This window comes from Eucyclogobius newberryi, unplaced genomic scaffold (genome assembly GCF_026437365.1).
Source record: "Eucyclogobius newberryi isolate DKJ021-1_F unplaced genomic scaffold, fEucNew1.0.hap1 SCAF_17, whole genome shotgun sequence".
In the NCBI taxonomy this organism is placed as follows: Eukaryota; Metazoa; Chordata; class Actinopteri; order Gobiiformes; family Gobiidae; genus Eucyclogobius; species Eucyclogobius newberryi.
This window is the reverse complement of record NW_027315801.1, coordinates 22,521,464-22,544,437: the sequence shown is the minus strand read 5'-3', so window position 1 is coordinate 22,544,437 and position 22,974 is coordinate 22,521,464. Positions and strand designations below refer to the sequence as shown.

At 43.5% G+C, this 22,974-nt stretch overlaps 1 protein-coding gene across 4 annotated transcripts in view; it reads left to right on the top strand.

Annotated features, from left to right (window-relative positions):
* The window catches only part of mib2 (MIB E3 ubiquitin protein ligase 2), a 51,021-nt gene extending 33,495 nt beyond the window's left edge, over positions 1-17,526 (top strand). For 2 of the 4 annotated variants that reach the window (XM_072449476.1, XM_072449473.1), the window contains exons 4-19: positions 762-868; positions 1,649-1,843; positions 2,022-2,164; positions 2,774-2,881; positions 2,977-3,081; positions 3,454-3,616; positions 3,996-4,129; positions 5,179-5,327; positions 5,554-5,710; positions 6,201-6,355; positions 9,311-9,437; positions 10,922-11,158; positions 14,426-14,604; positions 14,692-14,885; positions 15,155-15,220; positions 15,289-17,526. In XM_072449476.1, the coding sequence (XP_072305577.1) occupies positions 762-868; positions 1,649-1,843; positions 2,022-2,164; positions 2,774-2,881; positions 2,977-3,081; positions 3,454-3,616; positions 3,996-4,129; positions 5,179-5,327; positions 5,554-5,710; positions 6,201-6,355; positions 9,311-9,437; positions 10,922-11,158; positions 14,426-14,604; positions 14,692-14,885; positions 15,155-15,220; positions 15,289-15,530 (2,461 nt within the window). In that variant the 3' untranslated portion in view covers positions 15,531-17,526. Of the gene's footprint in view, positions 1-2; positions 148-761; positions 869-1,648; positions 1,844-2,021; positions 2,165-2,773; positions 2,882-2,976; positions 3,082-3,453; positions 3,617-3,995; positions 4,130-5,178; positions 5,328-5,553; positions 5,711-6,200; positions 6,356-9,310; positions 9,438-10,921; positions 11,159-14,425; positions 14,605-14,691; positions 14,886-15,154; positions 15,221-15,288 lie in introns of those variants that run through there. The other 2 variants (XM_072449477.1, XM_072449474.1) reach the window with 2 other exon arrangements.
* The last annotated feature ends 5,448 nt before the right edge of the window (positions 17,527-22,974 follow it).

Below are 22,974 nucleotides of genomic sequence, written 5' to 3'. Positions count from 1 at the left end.
CAGAGCCGTGGTGCTCGGGTAGAAAGCAGACATGAAGCTCAGCCTGGCCAAGGTGAAGCTTTATGGAACAAGTGACCAATGACTTCCTTAAAGTATGGGCATTGGGAGCTCTTTTGCGCCACGGTCTGATAAAATTTTCACTATCAGGTACGTGAAGTAGTGAATGAATGTGAGAGTGAACTGTCTGTAATGTCTGTCTCTGTGTTGGCCCTGCGACAAATTGGCCACTGTCCAGGGTGTACCCCGCCTAAGGCCCGAAGTCACTGGGATAGGCTCCAGTCACCCGCGACCCCAAAAAGGGAACAAGCGGTAGAAAATGGATGGATGGATGGATGGTACGTGAAGTATGTAGTGGACAGGAAGTCGTTTGTAGACTTTTGCTAAGCACATTTCTTAACCTGTTGTAGGAACTTTGGTTGTTGTTTTGAAAGCGTCACTTGAGTTTTTCAATAATCAAACCAAATTAATCTTTTCAAAATTGCTCCTCTCATCAAATTATCTTCTTTTTATTAGCGTTGGCTTAATTAACATGTATAATTTCAAAAGTTTCCTGAATTATTTTGTCCTGGATTGTCTTCCACTCAAAATCCAGTCCAGATTACTGCATTTAAAAACATTTACGTTTCATTTCTTAAAAGTCATCTTCAGACATTCCCTCCCCCCCCAGGCCCCTGAGGTGTCTCGGGGTCATGTTGTGTGATGGCAGATGTGTTTAAACCCGTCCGAAGCAGTCATTGTGATCATGTGTGCTTCTGTCGCAGCGTGAGCCTGGCCCCGAGACAGAACCTCCCGCGGATCATCCTCAAAGGCATCTTCCAGGGAGTCAAAGTGGTGCGCGGCCCGGACTGGGACTGGGGCAACCAAGACGGTGAGTGTCCCAGAGCCTCCCCTCTCTGCCCTCTGCTCAGCCTCTGACCTCAGCTCTCAAATGCACTAGTGCCTCTTTATTTTGAGTGAGTCACCCAGTCTGCGCCACAGATGTGAGTCCCTGTGCCCACACTGGTGGTCACAGTGTAAAGAGGAACATTGCGACATTCCTGCGGTGAATCAATGCAGTTTGTTCGCTCATGACTGGCGATTTAAGTGCAAGTGGATATAGTCGTAGTGCTCTCTCTCCATTCAATCGCAGAGAAAACAAACTAAGTACAAAGTATGTTGACACTCATTAATAATTGAGCACTATAAAGTGGTCAACGATACCTTTTTTCTTTCATTTTTCATCACATTTTACTACCAGTATTTACTTTATCATATAATTTTCATTCTTGTATTTTAAGCATGTTGTTTGTTCAAGTGTTACCATTATTACATCAAACCTTTTGGTCTTTGTTCTTGATCTTGATATCTAATAATAATAATTTAGGGGGTTAAGTGTCATCATTGTGTCTGTATGCTTTGTCCACTCTGTTGTTTTGAGGGTCTTCATTGTGTGTATGTTCTTATTTCTGTGTTATTTTGTGCATTTCTCCTTCACACCCTTCACACATTTTTGACCAGGTTGCTGACATCAAAGGACATGAAAGATGACACCCGTGAAAATGTTTCTACTGCTTAAAACTGTGCCTCTATTTGTTAAGTCGATGAAGTCTCCCGGCGCTGATGTGATGTGTTATCTCTGTTTACCGTGTGTTGCTGCGGATGGCCACAGGTGGGGAGGGTAAGGTGGGGAAGGTAGTGGACATCCGCGGCTGGGACACAGAATCCGGACGCAGTGTGGCCAGTGTCACCTGGTCCAACGGCACCACCAACGTCTACCGCATGGGCCACAAGGGCAAGGTAGACCTCAAGTACGTGTCCGACGGCCAGGGGGGATTCTACTACAAGGAACACCTACCCAAACTAGGTAAGAGAAGATGCACTCTTGAGTTCACATAAAATAAGTGTGATGTAATGTACTGTATGTAGATAAAGATGATGATGGATGATTTAATACTGAGCAGTAAAAGAAATCAAATAACCCACATTTCTGTACATGTTTGAGGCTTACATACTAAATTGACTGTTTTTTCCCACGTGTCCAGGCGAGCACGCGGAGCTACAGCGGCAGGAGACCGCAGAAGCACACTCGTTCCAACAGGGAGACAAAGTCAAGTGTCTGCTGGAGGTGGACATTCTGAGGCAGATGCAGGAGGGCCACGGAGGCTGGAACCCCAAGATGGCCGAGGTATTAAACGCCAACTTTAAGTGCCATTCTTATACAGCACGTTTTTATTTTTTTTTTCATTCTCACTGAAATAACTACTCAAAGCATTTTATAAAGAGAATAGGGCAGCATTAGCATTACTCACTTTTCCTTATTCTTTTGATGAGATGGAAGTTTATTTTGATCATTCTTAATTGTTTATTTTATACTACTTAAACTTTATTTATCTTATTTATCTAAAGAAAATTATGACCTATTCTGTCTGTATAGTTCATTTTTCAGTAAATTCTTTAATCAATCAATCACATTTATTTAAAGGGCACAATTCATACAAAAAAGCTATTCAAAGTGCTTTAAAATCACATAGCATAAAAGCATATATCATGTTAAAATTATTATTAAGAGTCTAGGCACTGTTTTTGACCCTGGACATGAACATTTCCAGAGTAGAATCCCATCTAACGACTTCAGGAAGACCTTAGCTGCGTGAAACAGATTTTTCAAACAAGATCGCCAGTTGAGCGTGGCGGAGCAGAGCGAGGGCATGAATCCCGGCTGTCAGACGAGCACTTTGAGGTCACTGGCGTCTGGAGGTCACTAGTACAATATGTCCTCTCTCTGTGTGTGCAGTACATCTGCCGGATCGGGACAGTCCACAGAATCACCGACCGAGGAGATGTCAGGGTACAGTACAGCAACAACATCCGCTGGACCTTCCACCCGGGCGCGCTCACCAAGGTAGACAACCCTCTCTTTCAGCTTTACGACACTTTCAGCCACTTGCGATGTATTTCATGTCCTGCCGGATTGATGACAGTGTTCTACTCCCTCAGGTGAACACGTTCGGAGTGGGAGAGCTGGTCCGAGTGCTGGAAGACATTGACAGTGTGAAGAGACTACAGGGCGGACATGGAGAGTGGACAGACAGCATGGCTCCTGTACGGTCATTCTCACTGCTACGAACAGCATACTCCAACACGTTTAGCAAAAGCAACAGTTCTTATATAATGTTGCTCCAAAATCCAAAGCTTTGTTTACACATTTAGAGATTTAAGTTCCACATTTTGATAGTGCAGTAAAAGTTGTAATATTGTACTCGCGTCACGTAGCCTCAAATTTGCAACCACACATTTGATTCTGAAATAACCTTGGAGTGAACTCTGCTGAATGTTATTTATTTACACTTCGCCACCCTTTTTCTTGAACCCGACCCTTCATTCGAGACACCGTTTTGATCTGAGAATCTCAACGTACTTGTGGCGTTTTTAAGTGACTGTTGTTTGAAATCCTGTCCGTCTCCTGCTCCGTAGGTCCTTGGCCAGACGGGGAAAGTGTTGAAAGTGTATGCGGACGGCGACCTCCGCGTGGCGTTTGGGGGTCAGACGTGGACGTTCAACCCGGCTTGTCTGTCCGCATGGCCCATGGAGGAGGACGCTAACCTTATGACGGCAGAGAACCCGTCCGAATCCGGAAGTAAGGCCTCACGTCGGGCCAAGGCTCCGCCCGAGCACTTCGACCGCAGCTTGCATTTTTCCCCGTCCATTTTGTCCCCGCCTCATTCTAGCTTGTGCTTGCGATGCATGCAACTATACTGTACTTAACCGCTTTTCTCTTATAGGTTGGTTTGATGTGCGTTTCCGATTGCTTCAGTATTCTTCACATGTGCACGTTATCATCATTTTGCATGTTTGTTCTTTTTCTCATTGAGCTGAAATATCTTGGTGCATTTTGTTACTCGTCTCTTCTGGTTCATTAGTTTGTCCCCGTCCTCCAAAAAGCAGTTGTCAGCAGATAGTAACCTTGGCTGTAGCTTGAATGTCATTAATCCCTTTTCTCTTGTGTGTGGGTCCAGGTACGGTGATTTCGGTGCTGGAGAAGCTGCTGGCTCAGTCCACAGAGCAGGACAACCCCAGTCGGCTGGTGATCGAGGCGGCTCATGGCAGCGCCAGCAAAGTGCGCGAGCTATTGCAGAAGTATCCTGACAAGGTGAGTGCAGCAGTCTCCTCTGTGCTGCAGTCCCGGGGCTGTTCCAGGAGCGCAGGCCTGAGGGGGGGCGGGGGAAACGCACAGGCGGGAACGTCTAATACACACAATTACCAATTCAAGCAATTCCATTTTTAGATTGACATGTTTAAGGCAACACAACTGTTTTGATGGTTTCTAGCCTGGGGATACATTTTATTTTTCTTTCGGCCTTATCACGTCCACTCCTCAATTGCATTCTGTTATTTGACCTTGGCATTTTTTCTGCATTGCTCTCTGGAAAATCGGTTAAGAATGCAGTCGAGTGACATGGACACGGACAAAAGACTACTGTATACTTGGATGTTATCAACCTGAAAACATTTTGAAATGTAAAAGAACAATAAAAATCACAGTCAGTGGTATTTAAAAGTGCATTGTGTAACTTTTCTGGCAGAAGGTAAACCAGCTGCTTGTCTCGATAGAGCTGCTGTTGTTTTGTTTGGAATTTTCCATAGTATTTCGTTACACTTGCCTATTGGAGGCCAGCATGTGATGCCACCAGGCCAAGCTACAGATCAGATCTGTGGAGAGGCCTCTCTTTGTAAGAGATGTTTTCTGAGTAATAAAATCTGAAAAGTTACATAGTGGAACTTTTAAGTTTATGAAAATGTAACGTTCTTAGAATGACTACATTAAGTTAGACAGTTTTTAATCATGTAAATGGGCGGGGAGAAAAATCATACCATTGATATTATGTTTGATACTAATATAAGGGATCTTTGGTATATGATTTCAACAATATAACAGCCTCAATATATTGTTACTGCTTAAACTGCTTTTAAGAGCTAATTTTTTACAATAAAATGACACAAAGGACCAAAATAATAATTGATTCTGCTGCTGAAATAACCATTGAGGAGCTAATAGCCAATTACTCCCTGTGTCGATTTGGCCTGAGCACGTCGGCTCCATGTGATGAGTCTGGATTATGGATTATCTCCACGCTATCTGCCCGAGCTCACAGTGCAGTCAGTAAAGTGACAATGCCTGGGTGGGTGTGCTCCTGCCAGGTGGACATAAAGAACCAGGGGAAGACGGCCCTCCAGGTGGCCTCACATCAGGGACACATGGAGGTGGTGAAGGCCCTGCTGCAGGCCAACAGCGCCATCGAGATCAAGGACGAGGATGGAGACACAGCTCTGCACTACACCGCTTTTGGGTTAGTAGATCAGTTAAAATATATATACCAAAAGAAACCTTCAAAAGGCTCTTGCTAGAAAATTATTAAATGTAGTGTTGATATGGCACTTCCTTATTTGGCTTTTAGCTTCTTGTAATCAAAATGTTTTTATGGGTATCTTAAAATAAACCTTCATACACAACATGCGAGAAAATATAAATTCAGTATACAGCAAACTATGAGTAGTTTGTGCTCTTTTCCTTAGAAACCAGGCGGAGGTGGCACGGCTGCTCCTGAGTAAAGGGGCCAATGTGAACATGCTGAATAACTCCATGTGCACCGCTCTGCACATCGCCGTCAACAAGGGCTTCAATGACGTGGTGCGAGTTCTGACCGAGCACACGGCTGACGTCAACCTGCAGGTCAGACAAAAAACACACTTACACACAAATGTCATCTCAAATCATCTCAATTCTGTAATAAAATAATATCTATGTTGTGTACAGCAAGAAAACAATATTCAATTATATAATCTAAATTAATTATTCATATTGTTATTTAATATTTGTTAATTTATTACTTCTACCTAACACTACATACAATAAAATTTTCACTTTGGCATCTTTTATTTAGCCCTATAATTTGTATATTGAATCGAGATCTAGTATAAAAAAACAAAATGTGTTCAACTCGTGTAGCAAGTTACAGATAATTGCTTCCTTAATCAGCCAATGAACTTAATATCTGAACATCCTCAAACACATTCTTCTGCTCCGTCAGGGAGCCTGCTCTGCTGAAAACATGGTTGGTTGTTACCTGCATTATGATAATGCCACTAACAATTTGTCGAGATTGTTTTTCTTTACAATTGATCATCTCACAAACTCTGTTGCATGTGTGCCTTTTTTATAGGATTCATACGGAGACACGCCGCTCCACGACGCCATCGCTAAAGACTTCAGGAACATTATTGAGGTCCTGGTGTTGGTGCCCAGCATAGACTTCTCTCAGCAGAACCACCGGGGCTTTAATCTGCTGCACCACGCTGCGCTCAAGGGCAACAAGCTGTGAGTCCACCACATTCTGTTTAGTAGTTGTATAACCCAGAGACCAGGTAATCCACAGGCACAGGAATACAATTACCGGTAATACATTCTACTCATAAGGATTCAACACATCCTGAAAAAATTGAGATGTATTTTGGGAAAATGAAAGAGAATGAAAGACTTAGAATAGTAGAATAGTTGTACTGATTTTCAGTGAGCAGTGGTATTTTAAAGAACATAGGACTGTAAACTTTCTAGTTTGCTGCCACTTGTTAAACTATGATGTGAGATTTCCTTTGTACTAGTATCACAGTCCCAAATGCTTATCTCTGGTTCATTAGTAATTAGTGCATGAACACCATGAAAAGAGTTAGCATAGCTTGCATAAATCTATGAACAAAGATTAAGAGCTCTTCAGGGTCCAATTATATCAAATATGTTAAAAATGTGTTGCTCTTCAAGACTTTGATTCAATTTCAACTGAAAAAGACCAAAAGAGAACCTTCCAAAGTAAAGATTCTGAGGCACTCTGATTAGTTAAAAGTCCTCAACTGACATTTTTGGAAGTTGCTTGCTCATCTTTGTGACTGTGCGTCCTAGGGTCAAGGGCCTTGACAGTTCAATGAGTACACGAGCAAATACTCTAAATTTCTTATGGTGAATTGCAAATGTTACGACATTGTTGTGAAAAGTAAAACGATCTCACTGCACTTCCTCTGTGTACTCTGATTGTTTATTTAACCCTCCAACACTCCCTGCTCCTCTCTTCCTCCCTCCTCCCGCTCCCCTCTCCTTCCTTTAGTCTAAATTTACCCTCTTCCCATCCGGATTTACCTGCCTCTCTTCAATTATACTCTGGTTATTTACTCCCTATCAATCTATATTTACTTATCTTTGAATCATTTACAGATTTACAGTTTGACCTTATGTGAACTTAAACCCATTTTATAACAGCAGTGTGTCATGGAAAGTGGTGCGTTTTAAAGAGCTATCAGGAATGAAAAACACCAGCTTCGTTGAAACGATTTTCCCTTTGGCGTGTGCCACTTCAGTTACGGTCTCCCTTAGACACTCGTAAAGACGTTGGCGTAATGAGAGCTGGTGGAAAGGTATTTACACATCTGGCTCTGAATCATCCAAAACTATTTTGGCATTTAAAACCAGTGAAGAGGCAATGTGACATTTAGACTATTAGAGAAACAGAAAATAGGAAAAGACGAATCTCTGTATCATCTTTGACGCCTAAAATTATTTATTTTTAAATTTCTTGAAGTGAATAAATATTTGCTGATTAATTTGTATATTAAACGTGTCTCACCATTTGTCAGAGAGTATCCGCCTTAGGCCAAGCCAGAATGGGCTCCTGAATTGAGTGCATGACAATCAGATCAATAGCTTGACACCAAAACCAAAGGTTGTGATATTTTAGGGACATCTGGTGGTATAATGACATATTACACATGCACTTGGCTCCATAGCCAGTGGTCTCCAACCTTTTTTTTCCCGTGCTAAACGAAACCATTGGAAGGGGTGGGTCTGATAACAAAAGAGCAATATGCTTAAAGCCACTAACCCTAGTTAAGTTGCAGCACATGTATGTCAGGCTCCAAGTGCAGCCGGCCGCAGTGTCATGAGTTCGAATCCCGACTCCAACAATTTACTGCATATCCCCCCTTCTGTCTCATTCCACATTTCACCCCGTCTTCTCCTTTCTAATAAAGACTACGGGCAACAAAATCAACAAAAAAAGAAAAAGAAACTGTACTCTACTGGCCACAAGGGCCACATACTGAAACACAGGGGGCCGGAGTCAATACAGTGAGTCATTCAGATGGTTGCATTGAACAGCTTTGACAGAGCCTCTGTACCTTCATATTTGAATTTTAGTTTGTACCAAGATAATTTGAATAAAATACATGTCACATTGTGATACAATCAACTTTCCTGTAAAAATGAGTGCTTTTAAAATAATTTGGGCCCTTTCAGCTTGAGGCTTAATAATAATATGGAGTAATAATACATAAGAACTCTATTTGTATGGTTTGTAATGAATTGCTTGTGTGATGGTTGAAAACAGGCTGATTATTTGGTTGTTTAGAGTCAATTTTGGTTTGAGTGACCTATAGCTCAACTGGGCTCAACATTAATAAAGCACTACTGCTGTCACTTCTGTAAACTGTAGGACATAAAGACACATTTAGATGATAATTGTTTTATTTATTACTCCTTATATATTGTATGTTCAGTAAAAAATGTTCATTGGTACTACTTGTTTATTCTAACCTATATTGACGTGGATTGGTGGCAAATTAAAAAGAAAAAATACAATCCTCTAAAGGACGATCGATCTTGTCCCATCCTCGCTTGCTGTGGTCTCAGGGGGGTCAGTTCACAGGAGACATCCTTGTAAAGACTGTGCAGTCACTCTGGTGCACTGCAGTTCTGCTGACCTCCATAAACGCCCCCACCCCCCTATACATGAGCCGCTAATGTAGATTGTATGTCAGGAAATGAGTCTATTGAGACTACAGGCTCCTAATGAAGCAGTTATCTTCATCTAAGCCCGCCCTGTCACTCTGATGAGGAAATAATTACATTTGAGCTGCACATAATACTCAAACAGGATTTGTTTGCGGTACACGTGTGAGATGACATTGGTTATGAGAGCTCATCCAGTCCACAAAGGTTATGACAATAAAGAAATGAGAATTACCTTGCTACACTTGATCTTTACAACACAATACAAATTTTATACATTTTCCAATTAACGCAGAAAACGTATAGCTGTAGTATACAACTATAGGCTCTGTTGCGGACATGACTCTGAGGACGGCGAGGTGCTCGACCTCAGTGGCAGCACACACTTCACTGTTGGCTTTAATTTCACACCTCATAAAGCTGCTGCAGCACAGTCCACACGCTTAATGGCTCTCATCTCAGTCTGGGAAATGTCACTGAATGTCTTGTGTGCTTCAGGGCCACAGAGAAGATCTTGGCGCGGGCGAGGCAGCTGGTGGATGTGAAGAAAGAGGACGGTTTTTCAGCGCTTCACCTGGCAGCTCTAAACAACCACCGAGAGGTCGCAGAGATCCTCATCAAGGAGGTCAGGGAGTCGGCCTACAATGAGAGCATTTTAGCATTTGCTACAGATTGGTGATGATTTAATGGTGGAACAATTTTTTTGAGACCAAAGCGCGCCTAATTTACCTAATAGTTAATTAATCTACAAATTCACTGCCTAACAAAAAAAAAAGTCACCCCCTGGTTTCAGCAACACTCAAGCTCAAAGTCTTTGTGATGAGCTGGAGAAAGCTTTGTGCAGTGGTCACACTCTCTATCATCAATACAAGATCATCTGGTGAAAAATAATGCAACACTGGATGGGAATAAATCTTTTAATATTGCAGAAGCTTATTGAAACTATGCCACAGCAAATGTGTGCTATAATCAAGCTAAAGGCGGTTCTACAACATTTTAGAGCATGTGCCCCTTTTTTTGGGTCAGGCAGTGTATACACTTTTACTACTATATCAGAACAATTTGTAAATTGTCCCTGAATTTTTCATGGAATCTTGTTTATTGATGAGATAAATAGGATTAGTAATTTCTAAATCCCCCTCATCTTTTCAAAAATTAAATTCATTCAAAAACAGGAAAATGTGTCAAATTCTATTTAAGCTGTTTTTTAATTGTACAGTTCAAATTTTAAAATGTGAAGAAGTCATTCTCCCAGATGTTTTCTTTATTGATTATGGTACATGCCATTTTGTTCATGAGAAAAACACAAAAGAAAATTCCACCAAAAAAGGTTGTACTTGATCATATATATTTGTGAGCAGGCCCAAATCTAGTAACAGTAGTAAACTAGAAAATCTGCAATGGCTGAAGCCATTGCTGGAGTGTCTGCGTCTCTCTCTCTCCCTCTCCCTCGCTCTCGCTCTCGCTCTCGCTCTCTCGCTCAGCTCCGTCACAAAAGCCTAAAGAATAAAGTCTAAAGAATTCTGCAGACACTCAATGCCCATATTCATTTAAAAATGGGGAAAAAGTACTAATACTTTTGAAAATTCTGCAAAAAAGTTGTTCAAATGTCAAAAGTAATAGCACACGTACTACTGCAAAAGTGATCGTAATGAGGTATAACATGTTGAAATCGGTTAAAGCGTTAAGGAGTTGAAAATGGCTAAATAAAAAATACGTGAAATACAAGAACATATAGTGCCTGCGTGACATCACGCAGACACTCAATTAACATTAACCCTGTGTGCTGTCAACATACTATTATGATCATATAAATAGGAAGGTATAATTTCATATTGCAATTTACTTTTCAACTCATTTTAGACTATGAAGGAGAAAATTTGATTATGGCTGTCACCTTCATCTCCTCGATGAATGCAGAACAGGTTTTGGAAAGAGGAACTAAATTTGTGACTTCGGGCCTTAGGCGGGGCACACCCTGGGTTCACTTGGATAGGCTCCAGTCACCCACGACCCCGAAAGGGAACAAGCGGTAGAAAATGGATGGATGGAACTAAATTTGACCAAAACACTTTTACCAATTGAGTTGCTTTACTTCTTGAACTTCAGGGCCGATGCGACATGAACATCCGGAACAACCGAAACCAGACGCCCCTGCAGCTGGCTGTGACGCAGGGCCACACGGAGCTGGTGGAGCTGCTGGTGTCCGAGGGCGCCGACGTCAACATGGAGGACGAGGACGGGGACACGGCAATGCACACAGCTCTACTGCGCCCACAGCTCGCCTCCACCATCATCAACCCCACCGAGGGGGGAGACGGCTGCGGGAACTCTCTCTACACGAAGGTCAGTCACCCAAACGACCTGCAACACCAACACAGACAGACGATTACATCACCAGCACTGTCTAAATCAAGATAAACCTGAACAATTTTGGAAGATTATCAAATTTATTCGGATTATGTACATGTTTCAAACTTGTCCAAGAGCATTAACATATATTATTAACAATTATGAACTGCAATACTAATAAAATAATCCTATGAATGAACTGCAGGGTTTAAAATGTTGTCAGCAAAGGACCAGTTTCTACAGTATGTAACGTTTTTAGTGGAGCGTCTGCCACCTTTATTTACCTATTATTTACAGTTTATATCAGGGTGTTCTTTCCCCTCACTGCACACTTTTTTACACCTTTTTTGCAGTGAATTAATGTGTTAATTTTCAGACTTAAGAACTGTCATTAGCAACGCCCTACACTTTAAATGTACTTTATTCCATTAAAAAAAAAAAGTTGCTTCTATGTGGTGGAGAGCATTCGCGTGAGAACTCAGCCGACATGATAAAATAAGACTTGATTACATTCCAAACAAGCAGCTTGCTGTGATGTGACAATTAAGCTGTTATTCAGAGGAAGAGAGCGAGACTGAGTGACAGGAATCGTCTGTGGAGAGTTGGCAGCTACAAACACACGGATGAAGGATCTAAATGTGGACTATGGAAAGATAAATATAGAGTGAGATGTAAGCACTCGGGATCAGACTGGGACAAGGTTGGGAGACGGATCATGTTGAAGCAGAAGCAGAGGCAGATGCGTGTGAGGGAGGGGCACAGAGGCAGATGCATGTGAGGGGCACGGAGGCAGAAGTATGTGAGGGGCACGGAGGCAGACGCATGTGAGGGGCACGGAGGCAGAAGTATGTGAGGGGCACGGAGGCAGACGCATGTGAGGGGCACGGAGGCAGAAGCATGTGAGAGGCACAGAGGCAGATGCATGTGAGGGGCACGGAGGCAGAAGCATGTGAGAGGCACGGAGGCAGAAGCATGTGAGAGGCACGGAGGCAGACGCATGTGAGAGGCACGGAGGCAGACGCATGTGAGGGGCACAGAGGCAGAAGCATGTGAGAGGCACAGAGGCAGATGCATGTGAGGGGCACAGAGGCAGAAGCATGTGAGAGGCACGGAGGCAGACGCATGTGAGAGGCACGGAGGCAGACGCATGTGAGGGGCACAGAGGCAGAAGCATGTGAGAGGCACGGAGGCAGACGCATGTGAGAGGCACGGAGGCAGACGCATGTGAGAGGCACAGAGGCAGATGCATGTGAGGGGCACAGAGGCAGAAGCATGTGAGAGGCACGGAGGCAGACGCATGTGAGAGGCACAGAGGCAGATGCATGTGAGGGGCACAGAGGCAGAAGCATGTGAGAGGCACGGAGGCAGATGCATGTGAGGGGCACGGAGGCAGATGCATGTGAGGGGCACGGAGGCAGACGCATGTGAGGGGCACGGAGGCAGATGCATGTGAGGGGCACGGAGGCAGATGCATGTGAGGGGCACGGAGGCAGACGCATGTGAGAGGCACGGAGGCAGACGCATGTGAGAGGCACGGAGGCAGACGCATGTGAGAGGCACGGAGGCAGACGCATGTGAGGGGCACGGAGGCAGACGCATGTGAGAGGCACGGAGGCAGATGCATGTGAGGGGCACGGAGGCAGATGCATGTGAGGGGCACGGAGGCAGATGCATGTGAGAGGCACGGAGGCAGACGCATGTGAGAGGCACGGAGGCAGAAGCATGTGAGGGGCACGGAGGCAGATGCATGTGAGGGGCACGGAGGCAGATGCATGTGAGGGTGTGAGAGGCACGGAGGCAGAAGCATGTGAGGGGCACGGAGGCAGATGCATGTGAGGGGCACGGAGGCAGATGCATGTGAGGGGCACGGAGGCAGACGCATGTGAGAGGCACGGAGGCAGACGCATGTGAGGGGCACGGAGGCAGAAGCATGTGAGAGGCACGGAGGCAGACGCATGTGAGAGGCACAGAGGCAGACGCATGTGAGGGGCACGGAGGCAGACGCATGTGAGAGGCACGGAGGCAGACGCATGTGAGAGGCACGGAGGCAGACGCATGTGAGAGGCACGGAGGCAGAAGCATGTGAGGGGCACGGAGGCAGACGCATGTGAGGGGCACGGAGGCAGACGCATGTGAGAGGCACGGAGGCAGACGCATGTGAGAGGCACGGAGGCAGAAGCATGTGAGGGGCACGGAGGCAGATGCATGTGAGGGGCACGGAGGCAGATGCATGTGAGGGGCACGGAGGCAGACGCATGTGAGGGGCACGGAGGCAGAAGCATGTGAGAGGCACGGAGGCAGACGCATGTGAGGGGCACAGAGGCAGAAGCATGTGAGAGGCACGGAGGCAGACGCATGTGAGGGGCACGGAGGCAGAAGCATGTGAGAGGCACGGAGGCAGACGCATGTGAGGGGCACGGAGGCAGAAGCATGTGAGGGGCACGGAGGCAGATGCATGTGAGGGGCACGGAGGCAGATGCATGTGAGGGGCACGGAGGCAGATGCATGTGAGGGGCACGGAGGCAGATGCATGTGAGGGGCACGGAGGCAGAAGCATGTGAGGGGCACGGAGGCAGATGCATGTGAGGGGCACGGAGGCAGACGCATGTGAGGGGCACAGAGGCAGAAGCATGTGAGAGGCACGGAGGCAGATGCATGTGAGGGGCACGGAGGCAGATGCATGTGAGGGGCACGGAGGAAAACTCCCATGTTAGTACTGGGGCCCCCTAAAGCTCTGCGTTACAGAGTTCAGCAGATCTGATGCTGCAGTAGAATGAAGAACTGTAACGGTGCAGTAGATTGATTTCATATTGCTGCTCAGCTGTTTGTCCTTGACTAATGATTCCCACACATCATTTTCATGCCCCAACACACACAAAGACTGTATTTGTGTGGATGCACAGTTCATAATTGTTGAGGCAGGCTAATCCTTTCTTTTTGGTCAGCACAGCAACAGGAATGGATTATCTTGCACTTTTACATCTAACTTTTGAAAATTAAAACAAAGTAATTAGGCCAGTATGTGTTTCTCTCAGCATTCTCATATTGCACGCCCTCATCACTGTGCTTTTAACTGATTAAAATCTGTTAATAATTTACTAAAATGCATTTAATCTGTTAAAATCAATCGGCATAGAGTACAGCAGTACAACAGTCTACAATGCAGAAATCATTAATAGCTCTATGCAGTTTAAAACTGGTTTTATGTGAATAAATGCAGATCTCTCAGTGGTTTGAGTGCATTTCCTGTGCTGTCCACAGCTGAGTGCGTCGGGGCTGCTGGGGAACACTGAGATGAGTGTGGGAGCAGCCATCGCCTGCTACCTGGCACAGGAGGGTGCGGACGTCGCCTATGCCAACCACAAGGGCAAGAGTCCTCTGGACCTGGTGACAGACAGCACTGTGCTGCAGCTCATCAAGAGCTTCTCTGAGAAGCACAGGTATGTATCATCTATTTATTTACACAAAATTCTACATGCATTTCACTTAATTATTATTCTATAATAACATCTTAAACTGTCCTACAGGTTACAGCGTCTGTCGGCCCTCTCGTGTGGCCAGGGCCTTAGCAGTGCCAGTCTGAGGAGAGTGCACACCACCCCCAACACCATGACCAACCTAGTGCTGCCCACGCCTCCTGGCCCCAGCGAGTGTCTCATCTGCTCTGAGCTGGCTCTGCTGGTGCTCTTCTGCCCCTGCCAGCACAGTGTGGCCTGTGAAGGTAATAACACACTGTACTCGGTTACCATGGTTAACGGTTTGATTATTTTTCATTCAAGTAACATTTTTGGATATGTGTGTGATGAATATGGACAGTTTAACTGCACTGCCATATATTATCCAGTAGATGGCAGCACAAAACGGTTCTACCACTGTGATTTTGAATTTCTGCCAAATATTTTAACAGTTTATACTTGTATAAATCATGTGCTATCATGACAAACAAAGGGAAGACTGAAGTTATGTTTTTTTTTGTGTGTTTCTGTACAGAATGCGCCCACAGGATGAAGAAGTGCATCAAATGTCAAGTCACAATCACAAAGAAAATCCGACAAGGTAAGACGGTGCTCTTCACACTTCACACACAGACAGTGCAGATCTGACCAGAGTGTTCCTTGTCCCAGACCAAACCGAGGTGGACTGCAGTCCTGGGACAGAGCACTCAGACCAGCACAACCTTCTGGAGCAGCTGCAGTCTCGTTACCGACAGATGGAGGAGCGAATCACCTGCCCTATCTGCATCGACAACCACATCAAACTGGTGTTTCAGTGTGGACACGCCTCCTGCATAGAATGCAGTGCAGCCCTGAAGACTTGCCCCATCTGCAGACAGACCATCCGAGAGCGCATCCAACTCTTTGTCTGAGACTTTGAATGGACCAGAACACACCCAGCTCTGTGGACAGGACGACACTAATCTGTTACATTAGATACCGAAACGACAGAGGTTGAACAGCAAACTGAGAACATGTTATAATTTTGTATTTTTTATGGGTTTAAATACAGAAAAAAGTGCCCAGACCTAAAAGCAGTTTTCTTTAATCCCTTTTACACAGAGATTTTGGTATGATGCATTGTCCTTTTAGCACAAAGGGTGAAATGGAGGCAAATCATTCCTCTCTCATACTCTCTGGTGACACCAATCACTTATTACAAACTATATTCTTACACAGGCAAGATTGTACTTGCAAGTAAATCACTTTTGAGATAAAGGCTAGGCTAATTTGTTGAATAGTGCAAATGCATGTCATCAATACTGAAATTATACTTTTTTAAGCACTTTTCTTTTGATTCATTTTAATGTAAATGCGTCCTCCCAAAATAAATACAATGTATATTTAGCTTTTCTACCTGCAGTGAAGTGGAGACCATTTTGCCTCTTTCAGAACATAATTTTGTGCACAAGAGCCTCACTTTTTGGCAATAGAAGTAACACGTCTGAACCTCTGTGTAAAAGTGGATGCTGTGTCCCGTCCGAGTGCCGCCTCTTGTCTCTGTTCTATCTTTGCTGCTTCATTTCTTTTACCCATGATCCTTTGTGGCTGCGTGGCCTCTGTTTACACGGCCTGTCCTGTGAATTGTTTGTATACCATAGTAATAATCAGTGTTAGTCTCTGCAGAGTGTCATATAGCTGCAGCTCTCTATATAGTCAGCACTGTCCTGAATGCAAGGGCAGTTTATATACAGTGTATGCATGGACAGATGCATATAGTTAAACTGAAATGACAGTGTTGTGTTTTATTTCTCTGGTTACATTCGTGCTTATAATGTACCCACACGTACAGATATTTATTTTTGTGTGAAAGGTGGTAATTTTCTTTTTGTTGGTGTTTGCTCGTTTCTACTGAAAACTTTACCGAGTCCTCTACTCTCAGGGTATCCATCCAAGCACTTGTGATATCCATAGAAGGTCAATGACCTCCCACTCTCATAATGACAGCCGTGTCCAGCTCCTCGCTCTGATGCAGAACAGCTGAAGGGGCCAGTGGAACCCAGCCTCGTTCTTTAGGCTTCAGTGTGAGGGGAGCACTGGCAGAGAATTACATTTCCCAAAAGATTATTCTACTAATGTTTCATTTCAGACCCTTCTCTCCGGAGATCTGGATTGTACATCTTCATCTGTGTAGTTTTCTAAAAGGGCTTATGCATATACTAATCAATCTTGAATCCTTATTTAATTAATGTTATACGTTAAACTTCTGAAGACAGGAGGTTTTTGTTGTTTGATCCCATGTTTGGGAGCTGTACATTTGAATGTCGGGTTGCACCTGTCTCTGCCTTTTGGACATGGACCGAGACAAAGGAGGGATACTTGTTTACTTTAAAGGAAAGTACTTTCATCAGTGCCAAATGCATGAGGATGTGCATGGGCATGCACACCCCAACTTAAACTATGTAGTCATACTCTGCTCATCCTGAACCCAGGCCCAGTCCAGCAGTGTCCAGTCCTAATGTAGACAACAGTTAGCCCACAGTGTGCTAATGCAGTTGCCCCCTGTGCACTGGTAACGAGCATCCTAATTTCATCCATTTGCACCTAGGAAGGAGATTTATTCTTCTTTTATGAAATATGATTTCTTTTCTTTTCTTTTCTTTTATGATCTTAAGATATATTTCTGAGGCTGATGGGTGAGTTCCTGGGTTTACTTGCAAAGGCAATAATGTTTATCATTGGAGAGGCTTATGGTCTTCTCCACCTGTAGAGGTCGCAGTTAGACAGAGAACTGTTCTGTATAAAATGTTACTCTGTGTTTGTACAGTTCTGATGTTGGCCTTACTGTCCATTCCTCTTCGTTTCATGGTTTTTCAGTTCTAATCTGTACAAAAATATTTTGCAATAAATATGAAACTGTTTTCTAAATATGCGTCTTGAAAACTGATCTTTCTTTAATTATTCTAGTTGAAATGTGACAAGATGGGGAAGCGATGAGGCTGATGTACCACTTTTTGAATTGTACAACGGCATGAAAAGGAGCATCAGTTTGATTTTAACCTCTCTTGTTTAGGGGCCTATTGTTCCTAAAACGCCTGAAAAAATGACCCCCATTTAAGACTGTTAAGCTGTTCCTGGACCCTTTGGAGCACAAACAATTGGCTGGACTCTTTGTGAAGCTGAGATTGTAGTTTTGGACTCTGATGTCTGTTTTACTCTAATCATAAGTAGAAACCAGCTCTGCACTGAGGAAATCAGATTTTAAATCCCGCTTACATTTTCTTTGCTACATGTATGTACGAGTAAATCTTGTGTCTAGAGGGATCGGCTGACTGACACTAGTTTTAGCATTTAATTTGTTTTGACAATTCTCTTTTAAAAGCTGGTAAATTCACTAAAAACTAGTTTTAAGGACTTGTAATTAAGTAAAAATGTCCAGACCGAGTCCATATAGAAGTCTTATTAATTCTATTTTAAGGTATTTTTTTATTTGTGGGTTTGGAGTACAAACTGACTCTGCTGCTTCCCAGAATTATTGATTTGACTGGAAATAAATGGGTTACAGCTTTATTTGTATGTACAGCAAATCAGCTTGAGCACAGGTGTCGTCAGCCGCTCATCACCTGAGCAGCTGGTGCCAACCTGGATCCATGTGGTGCCAACACACAGGAGACAGAAGACTGAAGCAGGGGTTCTCAAACTTCAGGCCAGGACCCCCAAAATCTGTCAACCGACCCTGTACCCCCACTGCTAAATTAAATTGTCGTCTGGATAATGTCAAACTTACAAAACATTTCACGTTCGGTTTAGTTGTGTTTAATTGAGTGACCTGCAAGTCATTTGACTTAATTATTACAAAATTTAATTTTTTTAAATTAATTGAATACATAACATATTTCATAATTACAAAATCAACATCTTCCAAGTCATCTCGTGACCTCCAGCTCATGCCTCGCAACCCTCAGGGGGGTCCTGACCCCCACTTTGGGAACCACTGGACTAAAGCAGCTGACGACCAATGGAAAGGTTCTTTGTGTTTTGGTCTTCTGCATGAAAGCATTCATTATTCAGAAGATAACCCAGAGTTACTACATTTGAGCACCATGTGTGCATGTGCAATATGGATATTATAGGTTTTCCACTAAAGGGCGCTCTAATCTTCTTTGAGTATTTTTACCTTATGGAACTCCAGCCCTAATTTATGTTGAACCTTTCAAGCCTATTGGTTTTACAGGAGAGAGGAGATAAGCCTGGCAAAACTCAAAAACCCCACAGAAGAATCATAGAGCCTACAGGCAGCATGTAGCAGATTAGAGGTGCAATTTCAGTGCAAATCTTCAAAGGGCTCAAGGCCAGACCTAGTATATGTATTCTGTATGTATACATATTTATCAAACACAACATATGTTTTTAAGATCAGACAAGATAAGATGTCAAACTACTGTAAGAACACTTAATTTAATCGGTCATTTTCCCTCCAAGCTGTTCTAAAAATTCTTTAAAAAGTACCCTTTGCTTTTAATACGGTAAAGTATTCTGCAAAAAATGTATGATCTCTTTCCGTTTATCACTTTTATTTCAGTTGTTAACTTCTGTAGCCAATGGCCAGGCTTCCTCCGAGACACAAGCGAGGTGTGGCCCTGTTCTTCAACTGCATTTAGCTCCAGACATCAATTACGTACAAATACATTTACAATTACACACAGTCTTGTTTCTTCTTATCGAAGCGGTTATCACTCTTGCGTCACAGCAAAAAAGTCCTGGGTTCATTTCCCGGGTTGCGTGGGGCCTTTCTGTGTGGAGTTTGCATGTTGAAAAGGAATGTGGGACTCAATAAGATCAGCCTGCCCAGGGATTACAGGTGGAAATGAGCACTTAAGCTACAATCTTGTACAAAACATATCTCCTGACAAGGTTAATGTGTACTGTGCATTGACCCTAACTTAACTTTAGTCTGCTACGCTGCGACCATTTTAGCTCAGGCCATTCAAAGCATCAGCAGTTCCACACGTCGATTCAAACTCACTGACGTGAAAGTATGTAAATACACACAAATGTATTCATACGAGCTCCAGCAGAGGACAAGAGGAGTGCAATCCTTCTGTCCACAGACAAAGGAGCAGGAAGCTATAATCCTAAAAAGCCAAGCCGCAATGCCAAAACGTTATCTATATGATATCTGTGTGATATACAGTAGCCCGAAGGTCTAGGACTTCTCAAAGTCTTCAATAATTAAATAAAAGTGCCTTAGAGAGCTGAGTTGTGGCCTGCTAAACCATGTCTTTGTCACATTCTGACATCATAATTCTGTGCCAAGGTCTTCACCAATGAAAAACCTCAAGAAATATTGAAGAACTCATTGCAATACCACAGGTCCTAATGCAATAAAGTTTTTTTTTTTTTTTTGCCATATAGATACTGTTGGAGTGCACGGTGGCAAAGGTGGTTGGTGCTCACATGATCTCTCTGGGTGAAGTCTGCATGTCCTTCCCATGTTACTGTGTGTTCTCTTCGGGTTCTACAGCTTGCTCCCACCGGCCAATGACATGCATCATGTGAGGCAAAGTTGGTGACTCTAAATTGGTTCTTGAAAATGAATGAATGAACAGATACTGTTGTATGCCTTCAATCTATAAACTCTTTTAATACCCATAAACTCTCATCTTTCCTACTTTCATCGAAGGGTAAAGTAGACATTTTGGTGCGTGTTTGAATGGGTCATAGAAATAAAATACAGTAATTTCACATTGTTGTTTTTGTATAGCCAAAAGAGTTAATTTTATTTTGCCTCCCTGTTTCCCAGAGTAGTTTAGCTTTAATCCTAGAACATTTTGATCAATTAGAACAAACCAGAAAATCTGGGTTTGGCCTGTGTTTACACTGTCACCTCACAGCTGTTGTTCCATCAACAAGTGGGACCAACGCGGCACTCAAAACTCTGCAGTACCCGGGCAGCAGTGCATTGTGGGATACTTACAGTCAGTTTGTGGAGGAGGTGCCGCTCTTCCATTGTTTGGTGAAAGCTCAGCGTTCCCTCAAGGTTCATCTTACTCCGCTCACACCTGACACACAGCAGATGTCGTCACAACAGAGGCCCTGGGAAAGTCCACAAAGCACATACACACAAATATGACGAGCAAAAATGTTTACTGTTACTTAAGAAAACCAAATATCTCAAATACGCTTAAGTACTTAACACTGTCAAAGCATCAGTTGTGTCGACGTGTCTACATGAGTTACTATTCATGCGTTTCAGCTTCCTGTTTCATGCAACATTTTGATGACCTTTTCCTATTCAACAGATATAATATTTAGTATAAAATTGTTAATCGCTATGGTAATGGTCCCGGCTGTAGTACGCCAGCTCCTTCTGGTGGTACGTGGACATTTCTTCAGTTCAAGTGTTTTCATAATTTACAGTCTGTTTTACCTCTATATGTGTTCTAGACTTTGAATCTCATCATTTCTGGTCTTCAAACTAAGACGCTTAATTTCTCCTCACAGGAAACGTGCGGTTGCCAGGAGGGGCCCAGTGATGCAACAGCAACCAACACACAGAGCTATTTTAGAACTGTTTGTGCTCACTCACAGTCACAGACCTGCTCATTTATGATAAAATAAAGGGGAAGCATCACTACTTCCCTGGTTATAATTTAGTGGTATAGTTAATCTCTCTAAAGGCAGAGCTGCCCTTTATCTTGCTTGTTTAACACCTGAGCGGCTCCTTTTGCCTGGCCAGGGCCCCTCCTTCTCATCTAGACCCTTGTGGTTGTTTTAGCTGAGGATTTGGGGTAAAGGTGCTCATTAGATGTCCTATAGGAGAATCATATCCATATGTGCAGACAGATGGGTTAAGTGGATGGGAAACACGTTCATTAAGGTTTTTAACGCCCACTAGAGCCCTGGAGGACCCCCAGGTGCCCACTGGGGCATCTGTGCGAGTGAGTAGATGAGTGAACTGTTTAACTACTTTCTTTGATTCTACATTTTAAACTGCTATTCGTTGTACCACTCACGTTCACAAACAAACATACTCTGTCTGTAGACAATGGAGGGAAGTTCAGTGTGGAGTTTTGCCCGAGGACACAATATTGGCCAGAGCTGGAATTAAACTAGATTAAACTGAAATCAAACTGAAATCAAACTGAAATTAAAATCAATAAAATCACACTAAAGCCTGTTGGGCAAACACAGAGCCACTGACAACGCTGTTGATTTGAAGCCTTTGTTACACAAGGACTGTGACAAATCTGAGGTAAAGGTACTAGAGCTTTTGAATTTTTCCATGCCATCACTGCTCTGTGCTGAATGCAGACAAGAGACGACTTCCGCTCTCTTAATGCAAAGTTATTTGCATTGTAAATGTGGGAGTGTACAGAGAGTTCTGGTGCACATTTCAGTTGGCACTAGTTTATTTAAAACGCAAATGAAGTCACCAGATGCTTCTCAACAATACTTCAACTGTGATCAAAACGAGAAGTTGCTTATTCTAAAAAATAATTCAAATGTCACTATTTATCTATTTATTTGGTAATACGCCATTCTTCTAGATAATAGAACATGATTTATTAAAACATATGGGAGGTGGTTTGAGAACATATGTCATTTGTATCGTTAAAACAATCATGTACACAACATAAACTCGTGATGGAGGCTTCAATTTGATACAGAGGACAGGATGGAGGCTCTGGCTGTTGGAGGAAACTGATTTGCCTTGAATGCAAATCCCAACTGAACTCTCAGAGCCAAAGGAGCAAGAGTACCTGTCGCAGTATCTCACTATTGTGATCACAAACATAGATGCACTGTCCTGACTCAAACTCATTGTACAAATAATAACAATTTCTTATATTATTTAATAACTAAAGCTACATTTTTATCATCACTTTTTATCATTTGACCCTGTAGTATAGCTATTGCAATTTGGCCTTGTTCAACCAGCTCTTGTTTACCTCCCTGTTACTGGTCATTTGTGTCATTTATGTTCAATATAAACTTAATAACAATAATTGGTAGCTGTTTCATACCCAGACCCTTCCTCAAATCGTCTGACTGTTACACCACCATTGACGATCCAAAGCCACTGAGATATGGATGTAATAATTATGATTTCTCCAGAGCGCTGACACTCGCTCACTTCAAAGTGTGAGTGTGCTGCTGGCGGGGCCCCTGTCTGCCGTCCCCACATAAATGCAGAGGCTGTGTGCAGTCGACAGCTGTCTCCTTTGAACGCCCAAAGACAAAAGGCTCTAAATCCAGCCTGCGCCCTCTTTCATGTGTTCACCTGATACAACTCTTCCTCCACACAGGCAGCACTGTGGAGGCTCCGCTGGCCCCGGGCTCCTCTGGCCCCGGGGTCCTCTGGCCCCGGGCTCC